This window comes from Bemisia tabaci, chromosome 7, assembly GCF_918797505.1.
Source record: "Bemisia tabaci chromosome 7, PGI_BMITA_v3".
In the NCBI taxonomy this organism is placed as follows: Eukaryota; Metazoa; Arthropoda; class Insecta; order Hemiptera; family Aleyrodidae; genus Bemisia; species Bemisia tabaci.
The window spans coordinates 48,700,442-48,711,474 of NC_092799.1; the positions used below are offsets into that span (position 1 = coordinate 48,700,442).

The 11,033-nt window shown below is 36.8% G+C and overlaps 1 protein-coding gene across 7 annotated transcripts in view; it reads left to right on the forward strand.

Annotated features, from left to right (window-relative positions):
- LOC109030130 (Crustacean cardioactive peptide receptor) overlaps positions 1-11,033 on the forward strand; it is a 538,683-nt gene that overhangs the window by 447,256 nt on the left and 80,394 nt on the right. For all 7 annotated transcript variants that reach the window (XM_072302110.1, XM_072302109.1, XM_072302111.1 and 4 more), the window contains one exon: positions 10,550-10,685. In XM_072302110.1, the coding sequence (XP_072158211.1) occupies positions 10,550-10,685 (136 nt within the window). The remainder of the gene's footprint in view (positions 1-10,549; positions 10,686-11,033) is intronic.

Consider the following 11,033-nt stretch of genomic DNA (forward strand, 5'->3'; position numbering starts at 1 on the left):
TATCGCCGGGCTTTAAAAGGCTATAAGAAGTTGTGTAGAAATTCGTGCGCTTTGGAAATCATTAAGTTTGATACGGAACCACCATAATTTTTACAAAATACACATTATATTTTCCTTTAACACATATTTCTTTTTCATCAATTAAAATGAGAATAATCTATACAGGATGTGCAAACATTTTAAAATCATGGGTTGAAAAACGCTGACTCCGCGAGATTATATATTGGAGCCTAACACAGAGCGGAGCGGCGCGGCGTGCTGCCAGAGTTAAGCGCGCACTAGCGCCTACAAACCTAACAGGGATACTTCACGCATTGCGCAATGCTTGAAGTATCTCTGTTAGGTTTGTAGGCGCTAATGCGCTTTTCGCGCTGGCTACCCGCCCGCCGCGCCGCAGCGTGCCACGGCGCTTGAAGCAACTATTTCACATCAGAGGTATTGCACAGTATCATACGAAATTGAAGGCGCTCCAACATATTAGGAATGACAGGCATCCTTCAAAAGTACGCAGCTTTCCGCGCAAAATAAATCAAGATACTGCTACGGCCCAAAAATAGAGCGGTAGTCCAAAAACTCATCCGTCCTAGCATCCGTTATTAGTAACATTTAGCATCCACTTTATCGCCTGGCTGTTAATTAATCGCCATCGGCTATAAAAGGCTATAAGAAATTTTGCAGTCGGCTATAGAAGCTATTGAAAATCTTACAGCCAGCTTTAGGTCTATGGTATTTTGGAACACAGATTCTACTGCCAATTTTTACCAGGGTAAATCGGCCAATGGCTAGCGTACATACACTGAAGAAGAAATAAAAGATGGCGTTATTCAGCGCTACGGTAACGGCGAATGACCACTTCGAAAAATAAAACCACAAGCGTGTAAAAGCAAGACTTTTCTTTTATTAATTTGATATATTTTGTGTGCGATGGTGAAATAAAGTCAATTTTGAAAAGTTACCATGAACGCTGACTGCTATAGTGAAATCACATGTATCTAAATCGCAGAATTTTTCTAAAAAAAGAAACAATTAGTTCCTCACTTTTTTAACAGACAGTGACACGAAGAAGGACATTTTAGTCGCGCTTTTACGTCAATTCAACTGAAAAGCTGAAAAAACTATTACGAGCTGGTGAAAGCTTCGCATGCATCACAATTCATCCAACTTACTGGAGCCCGAATTTATCACGGTATATTTTCATCGATTGCACCACATGCAATTTAAAATGGACAAGCTCCACTGTGAAATGTAATTGTTGAAATCCCTTGCTCGTTGATTTTTATCAATGCATTCATCACCTGGAAAGTCCAATTTTGATAATGGGTATTTTATCACAGGTTTTCTCTCAGTTGTAAGCCTGCAGTTAAGTATTAATGAAGGTACAAGTTTCTGCAGTCCATTGAATGTTTTCTCTTTAAATTTTTACGCAAAAAATGATTCCCACAACGGGAAGTTTTGAAATGAACTAACAAAGCATTTGGCTATAGTAAAAAAATGTGTCACTGTATTACAACGTTTAAAAACCTCCGATTTCAATTTGTATGTTATTGTAAAAAATCAATAAAGCATTTTAAAAAAGAATTTTGGTTCGTTGATTGGATGGTTGGTTGGTTGGTTTCTGGCAAGAATATCGCAAGTAAGAGCGAAGATGCGAACATAGATCTGCGATCTCACAATCGGAGATCCGAATTCAGCCATCAGTATTTAAGTTTTTGCATTCAACTTTATAGTTAAATTAAAAAAATACAAAGACAACGTTCAAATGCTTTGCGTCTCATTCAATTAAGGTTGCATTTAAAATTAATAGATTTTTTTCATAAAAAAAATTATATTTTTTCATTACTTTAAAATATTTTACAACCACCTCACGTGAAGTGTCTATTACAATTTTTCTAATTGCACTTTACAGTCTTTATTAAAACCTAACCCGGGGGGCATGAAACAAAAGAAACTTACGCAAGATAGAAAATTTCCATGAAATATTTCATAAGATTTTACGGAGCCGTGAAACTTTTGAAATTTATGGATCATTTACTTTAGAGACGGGTTATGCAAACTGCGCTGAAAAACCAACTATCACAAAAAATCCCAATGTTTTGGAACTGCGTTATTCTAAATCTAACCCTGGGTTTATATTTATTTTTCCTTGTTTGGGAAACATGAGTGTTAAAAACGGATGAAACAATGTCTCTTAACGGTTTTAGCGGCATTTGATCACTATTTAGTGTGAATTGATAATCGACAGTTTCAAATGTATATCTCGACATCTGTCATATATTTCTGCAATATCTCAAGTGCAATTTTACGATTCTATTATTTTTCATAAAATTTTTCCACCCTGATTTCAACGCATTACACGTTATTATTTCGCCTAGGGGTTTTTTCCGAAATGCTCATCAATTTTTTCATAACACTGTGAAAAAGGAAATGTATAATACAGGGCTTCAAATAATACCTTGTCTCGTAGCTAATTCCATTTAAAGTCACGTGCAAGTTTCTAGTAGGCGGATCTAACATCTTTACTCGTTCACGGTTAGTTAATTCGTCCTGGAAATTCCTTCAGGGCTTGTTAGCTTCCCCGCGGGGGTAGTTACAACAGACCGGGTCGAAAGCTCAATTCCAGGAACCCAAATTCAACTTATCCTCACCGGTGAAGCGCAGTGAGCATGAGCTAGTCAGCCTGAAATTTTCCACGAACCCAGCTCTTCCTTGGCCAACTTGAAAAGACCAACAGACAGTTAGAAACCTAATTAAGCAGCACAGTACTTCGATGATAAACTGAAAACCACTTTTTCGATTGCGCACCCTCCAAAATTTTGTCTATCTTTTCGCAGGATCACGATCCAAGTTGTTCCCTGAAATTTTTGTAGGTCATTCTTCAATCGAAAAAGGAAACTCATAGAAAATTCCTTGAAATTACAATGCTTCCGTTTATTGGAAAAAAATATAATATAACGGATAAAATGCAAAACGTCATGAAACGAGGTAATTGACTTCTGAGTTTAATCGTTGACGTTCCTCTAAATGGGAATTGCACTCAGAGTACAGTAGGCACAGAAAATACCTGAAATTGCTCATTAATGTTAAGTTATTAAAAATTCCCACGTCTTTAAACAAGGTAAAAAGTATTATTGATTTGTAAACCTGGCTAATTCCTGAATGTTCAAGAGCATCGAGCATAAAAACGCTCTTCACGGAATGGATTTAATGCAATCGTTTGAAATTGAAAAAGTATAGAGATTTTACATAGAAACACTTAATTACCGTTTGTATGATCCAGAGACAAATTATAGCAGAAGATTTCTTCTGATATTGATTCCTGTATTTTGGTCATGAATTTTAACAAATTTCGATCAAAATATTGATTCCGCAAGTTCGAAAGGAATAATCTAAATTTTAGAATTTTCCATGATTCGACGGAAAGCTTTCCTGACTTGTCCGTGGTTTTTGAAGTTGGGTAAATTTTCCTAATATTTACAGGTTTTTTTTTTTCAAATTTTTAAGAACTTCTCACCTAGCTCGACTCAAAGTGTTTTAAACAACAAAAAAACTAGAGTATACTTGATTTGAAGTCTCTTTTTGCGATCAGGAGTTGATAAGCAGAAGGACACAAACTATTCCAAACGAATTAAAATTTCAAAATTTGATAAAGTATGGCCGATAAAGTTAAGAACAGAAGTGAATTGAGGTTTCTCTTTAAAAATGACTCAACAGCTCAAAAGTAAAACTGGCAACGGACTCGAGGAAAATAACTCATATATGACCGCGTATTCATTGATTCGAACAGAAGGGCGCTATTTAGTCTCCTGTGCATTATTTTGCTTTATGATCGAATTAAAAAATGGCTATTGATTCCAGGGCCCCCTTTGAACCATTATAGCCACTATTCTCCGGCAATCACTCCGTCAATCCTTTGGGCCAATTTTCAAGTAATTTCATAGACTTTATACCTACCACTTTATACGTGCCTTTATGACATAACGCGGTCATAAAGGCACATAGCCGAGAGCACCGTTTAACCCCTCTCCTTGCCTTGCTCTCAGAAAAGGTATCCGTGAGTGTTTTGGTGAACTAAACAGATCCCTTTCCCTTCCGATCACGTAAATTGAACAATTATTTTACTTCAAGTGCGAGTGATTTGAAATTGAAGTCTAATAGATTTCTCTCAGTGCTTAGAGTCACCAAAATACACTAAACATATAACATCTGTGACCTCATCATACACAATAAAACACACGCGGGGAAGTTCCAATACGTTTGTTTTAGATAATCGCTCAGTTATCAGTTTGTGTTTAAAGTGAAAAATACAATTTTTATTAATTGATAGCGCATCCAAAGACATAAAGACAGAGCCAGAAGAAAAAAATGATGCAAATTCATACAAACTCTCCGATTGGCCAGAGGATTGGCGGCGAAATCGGGACAAGTTTTAAATTCAATGCGTAAACAAAGTATTCTAGGTTGATTTTTGCTCAAATTCACCTACTCATATATATTTTTTTAACTTTACGTTATTTTTGGTCTGTCATCGACCGATTAATCTCATTTGGGAATAACGGTCATCAAGGACTGTAACAGCCTGTTTGAACCGGCAGGACCACCAGAAGAAAAACTAACTTTATCTGAGATCCTTGCTTCTTACCGAGCCAAAATACGTGTATTATACCAAGTCACCGTCCCAATTTTATTTATTTGTTCGTTTTAGTGACTTAAAACGAGTTGAGAACGAGAAATGTGCAAAAATCAAGGGTACAAGTTCAAATCAAAATTCCGTTTGCCGCCATGGATTCCCGCGCTAATTTACACACTCACACAAACGCAGTGCCTGGGTCAGGGCTACATCATTTCTTCCCCGTGTTAGTAGACACGAGTGCTTCGTCTTTATGTCTTTGCGCGCATCGGAGGGTATGAAAAAATCTAAAAAGAACTCAGCTGATATGAGACGTATTAATTTTTGCTTTGACGGCATTAGCATAGCAACGTATTCTGTGTAGGCGCGTTTTAAGTTCACCGGAAAAGATGAGCACCCATGAGAAAAGAACTCACTTCAATGAAAATTTTGTGTTAACTCGACCCAAACCTTAGGTTACTCTGAGACATCGGGGCCAAATGTCCTGTGGAACATATGTACTCCTGCTTTCTTCCCCATTCTCATAGACGTTGCGAAGTGCGAGTGATTAGCGCAATGGAATAGATCGTAGTCGATAGATCAAACGGGTGAGATTGTATCGTAGTCGATACATCAAACGGGTGAGATTGTATCGACATCGGTTGGTTCAAAACATTAACATAGCCTCAAAAGTAAATTCAGAAATCTGAGGGAACGACTCTTTTGTAACAGATTTTTTATTCTTTTGAGTACCAAATGCCAATGTAATGTGAAATTGTTAGGAATTTTCTCATTTTCAGCTTTTCCAACTTAAATCCTTATAGTTTGGTTTGAGGTTATGTTCTATTGTTTTGAACCAAACGATACATCGAACCGTTATCGAATACGGTCTATACTGCCAACGCGGTTAATGTTCGATTCTGGCGGCTGGTGCCTAATTTTTAACGAGGTCGAATATTTTCAACGCAAAGATTTGGTCGATTTAACACAGGGAAAACTAACACACACAATTAAAAAACAGCTTGTGCTACTTTGTATTTTACTTCCCACTCGAACACAAAATGTTGGGTACTTTTTCTTACTGCATAGGTGTTATTGAGTCGGTCGGTATTAGCAGAATGTTGTGTAATACCTACCCAGTAATTGTACATTAACTGTTTTCCTCCGTGACAGTGGCTGTCTTTACAGTGTTGCTTGAAGTCTAGCCAAAGCTAATCCGTGCCGACCATTAGATATCCGATGGCTGCACGCTGAAGAAACGGAGTGGATTTCATTCATCAGGGGAAGGCTTTTTCAGTTTGAGGTCTATGTCAGAAGTGACAACCAACAATATCACGCGAAGTTGGATGTAGACCAAAAAGGGGTCGGTCAGGCCGCCGTATGATTGATTATCCGAACGACTAGTCAACCGAAAAACTGGGCTTCGAAATATTTTGACGGGAAAGTTCAGGAACCGTGTCATTGTGTTTATATTCTTCTTAAAGTTTCAGCGTATGGCATACAACTTGGAAACTCATACTAAACGCTATCACGCGTTCTCTGGTAAATCTAAAAGTCACAATGGAGAATTTTCTCTCACTTTTATTGCTTGAGCTGAGTTTGCAGTGTTTTCCATAACTTCTTTCTGAAATGGGAAATTGTAGGAAAATATATTTAAAAGTGAGAAAATATGCCGCACTGTGTCGTCATCTTGCGGTATTTCGCGTTTAAGTACGTTTTTTGGTAGATTACGTTATTTTGTCCTATTTCCTCTAATAACTGTTTAATTCAGAAACCAATGATATCCTCGTGCTCAGTTTCCTCGTTAGTTTCATTTTAAACATGAAATTTACTAAACTTCAGACACCTGAAAATTCTCTATTCAAACTTTTCACACTAAGAAGAACTCCGTCTGAATAAAATAAAGCAAAATAATGAACTATTGAGCACGCAAATCATGGGCACATATTTCCTTTTGATCAAATATATTACTGTGAGAATTTTTTTTTTTTTTGTTTTGCGGCCAATTTTCAACTTGTCAAGGATTTAACCGGAAAAGATGAGCACCCATGAGAAAAGAACTCACAAAAAACTCAATTTTCAACTTATCAAGGATTTAGCGGATGAATTAACAATTTCAAAGACCTGAAAAGTACCGGTACCCGGTTTTGGTTTAGCTGGTGCTGATCGAATGTTCGTAATTTTAAAGACTAGGGACTGTTTGTCGCATATATCGGCAATTTGAATCTATTTGCAAGATTTAAAGAAAAATTAAACAATAATTAGAGCCTAACAAATATTGGTAAGTTATACATTAACCTGTAAGCTGTGGATTCAATATTTTACACCATTATTGAAACAGAGAAATTGTTCTCGTGAGTTCGGTCAATTTAAATATAGGTTGATAATTGAAGTAGCATAAAATCATGCATTTTTTATTTAACACTGTACGCAAGGAAAGGATGGAAAAAAAATTTCTACAAATTATTTTTTACGCAGGGAATCAGCGGTTTTTGTAATATTAAGTCAATGATTGGATGTGGTTTGAATACTATTCAAAATGCAAATCCTTTTCTAGCGAGTCCTGTCAAAGGAGGAAAAACCATTCCATCCTTAATGTCTCATATGTTCCTTCTAAATCTCCGTTATTTCTAATGAGGCAGGAGAAATCGTATTGATTTGAGCGTTAAAATCCCCTTCAAATAATCGTGATACAATCCGGCTTTCACTCGCGGTCGAATAGTGGTATCACAGTCTACAACCTCGTTTTGAGGTATATTGCAGGATTCAGCATTGAGAGGCAATGCAATAGGCCATCGATTTTCATGAGTACAATATGACATTTTGTGCAAATTTTTTATGAAACCAATTTTCACTTGTATTGCTTCACATCGAATTTAGAGAACAGACGCAGTTACGAAATATTGACTCTATAGACAAGGGACGAATTTAAGCAGTCCGATATATTTGTTCTATGAGCAGCTATAGCCAAAGCGCTACATAAAATTGTAAGATAGGCTTACTTAAAAAACTCGTCTATTTTCGTTTCAGGACATTCCGTCAACAATGTTCGGTCCACGCACCTGTTTTGTCCAGTAGTTTACGTCCACGCGTAAAATAAGCAACAGTGATTTCGTAGAAGCGTTATATTTTAGTCCGTATGTAAAATTATATTGACAATAGCAAAATGAGACAGTTTAGAGAGAAGGAGGTGTCATAATAATAATTCATTTTTTAAATGAAATGTTACTCTCTTCTTTTGATTCATCTTTTCAAATTGTCATCGGTGAATATTTGGTTTAATTTCTATCTTTAACATTTTCAACATAAAATTTACCGTATAAATTCCCATTTTTTAATTTTTTTTAAAATGGAAATGTTACTTCATTTTAAAAACATTTACATTTTTCAAACGTGGCAAATATTTGTAAAACCTTTTCCGAGCGATGTCGTCGATATTAATCTCAATGAGCCGTAGGTGCGTTGAAAGAACTATACAAAAATCAATAAAAGAGAAAAAAAACCAAGAAGCACACAACCTTTGGTTTCAACCCATTTGTACATCTATATTTTAGAGTCAAATACGGCCAACTTTGAGCGTTTGGTTGCGCGCACACCATGCTGCAGCACAGTAAGAGCACAAAATATCACAGAAAAAATTTAAATGCTCTAGAAATCATTAAATTTGACACGGAACCACCTTAATATTTACAAAAGACACATTTTATTTTCGTTTATTACATATTTCTTTAGTCAATTTAAATGAGAATAATCCATGCAGTGTGTGCTAACATTTCAAAATCGTGGGTTGAAAATAGACGACGACTCCGAGAGTTTAAATATCGGAGCCTAACTCAAAGCTGAGCGGCGCGGCGTGTACTGCCAGCGCAAAACGCGCACTGGCGCCTACAAACCTAAATGGATAATTCACGCATTGCGCAATGCTTGAAGTATCCCTTTAGGTTTGTAGGCACTGGCCGGCCGCCCGCTGGGCCTCCGCGTGCCACGGCGCCATATTTAATATCGTTTAGCATAATTTTTGAATCTCATCAGAAAAAAAAGTGATTCACTTTAGGCAGAAGCATTCTTGAGTATGCCGTCAAAAAATTTTATTTTGTATCAAGAATAAAATAGCTGAATGAAAGCTGGTTTCTGCTTAATGTGAGTGCCTTTTCTTTTACTAAAGCATATTTTCTTCTTTGAACAAGCATTATTTTCTTTATTGATGCATACGGAAATCTTCTCGACGGTAAATTTGAACATGCTTCTGCTCGAATCAAGTCACTTTTCCTTCTAATAAAGTTCAGAAATCATGCTAAAAGTCAATGAATACAGATACTAGGACTTCGTAAGTTTTCCGACTCTCTTTTTGTCGTCTTCACTCGATATAATCCGCGAGGAAACTTCGTGCTTTTGAAAGATGCCATCAATCATTATACGTTGGGGTGCCTTAAATCTCGAATGATACTGTGCAACACCTCCGTGGCAAAACAGTAGCTCGAGGCGCCATGATACGCCGGCGCTGTCGCGAAGTTATCGTACACAGGAAAAATCTAAGAGCCTTTAGCTTAGACAAATCAAAAGGTTCATCCGGTTCAGGTATAATAAGATGGGATTTCATTGAAAGATAATTAAGTCCTTTTGCACCAAAAAGGTGTAGAGAATTTTAGTGAATTTTCCCTCTTGAAGAAGCACGCAGAATTTGGGTTTAACCCATTTGTACATCGATATTTTCGAGTAAAATACGTCAGATTTTAAGCGCTTGGTTGCGCGAACACCATGCTGCAGCTCAGTAAAAACACAAAATATAAAAGAAAAAATTGCAGTGCTTTGGAAATCATTAAATTTGATACGGAACCACCTTGATGTTTTCAAGACACAACATTATACTTTCCTTTAATACACATTTTTTTAACCACTTAAATGAGAATAATCCATGCAGAGTGTGCAATCATTTCAAAATCATAAGTCGAAAACCGCTGAATTCGCAAGTTTAAATAGTAGAACCTAATAAAGAGCGGAGAGGCGCGTGCTGCCAGCGCATAACGCGCATTGGCGCCTACAAACCTAAAGGGATACTTCACGCATTGCGCAATGCTTGAGGTATTCCTTTAGGTTTGTAGGCACTACCCGGCCGCCCGCTGCGCCGCAGCCTGCCACGGCGCCTCAAGCAACTATTTCACAACAGAGGTATCGGGCAGTAACATACGAAATTGAAGGCGCTCCAACAAAAGAAGAATGACAGGCATCCTTTAAGAAAACAGAGCTTTCCTCGCAAATTAAATCAAGAAAATACGGCACAAAAAGACAGCAGTAGTCCAAAAACTCACTAAGTTGAAGCATCCGTATTTAATAAGGTTTAGCATAATTTTTGAATTACCCTAGAAAAAAATGAGACTTGATTTAGGCAGGAACATCGTTGAGTATACGATCAAGAAGATTTCATTTTGAATCAAGAACAAAGAAGCTAAATGAATGCGAGTTTCTACTTGATGTGACTTTTCGATTTATATAAGCCTATTTTCTTCTTTAAACAATCATTAATGCCTTCATTGATTCAATAGGAAATCTGCTCGGCGGAAAATTTGAGCATATTACTGCTTTAATGAAGTCAGTTTTCCTCTAATGATGTTCAAAAATCATGCTAAACGTTATGGAATAGAGATACTAAGACTTAGTAAGTTTTTCGACTAACGCTCTCTTTTTGTTGTCGTCACTTTATTTAATAATTTATAAACCCGCGGGGCCCGTGTTTTTAACAAGCCCCTGGTCAGTTTGACCCAGCTTTGGCATCCACTTGGTTTGAAGTGAATTTTTTTAATTTTTGTAGCATAAAACGAGAAGCACATACAATTTTTGAGGGGAACAGATATGAGAATGCTTAAATTCATATCCACTGCTGTATTCTCATATGACCGCCTAATACATCATTTTAAAACTATTTTCGAATGATCTATGTTTCAGAAGGAGCAATTTGCAGTGCTTTGGATCCTGTTCACGAGCATAGTGCTCGGGAACACAGCAGTTTTGGTGGCCTTATTCTTTAGCAAGTCTCGAAAATCTAGGATGAATTTTTTTATCATGCAACTAGCTCTCGCAGGTAAGCCATTTTAAACGGTGACCGATTGTATTGGAAGGCAACTTGAAACCAAAATTCATTATAAAATATCCAAGAGTCTTTCATCGTGAAAATGTTTGTTGCAGAGCTTTTTTCCGAAAGACTATTTAACATAACAGTACCACCTTTCAAGTGCGGAGGGTTTTTTTCCTTTATTATTTTCTGTTAAAAGTATTGACCGATGCATTATGTTCATTTTCTCACGAGAAAAGTCGAGGAAAACATTTACACAAACTGAAAAGTTTGAACATGAGTACCAGGTTTTGATTATAGTTTTGGTTGCCCTTCAGAAAAGGGGGGCATCTATTTACACAAACTGAAAACGTTGGA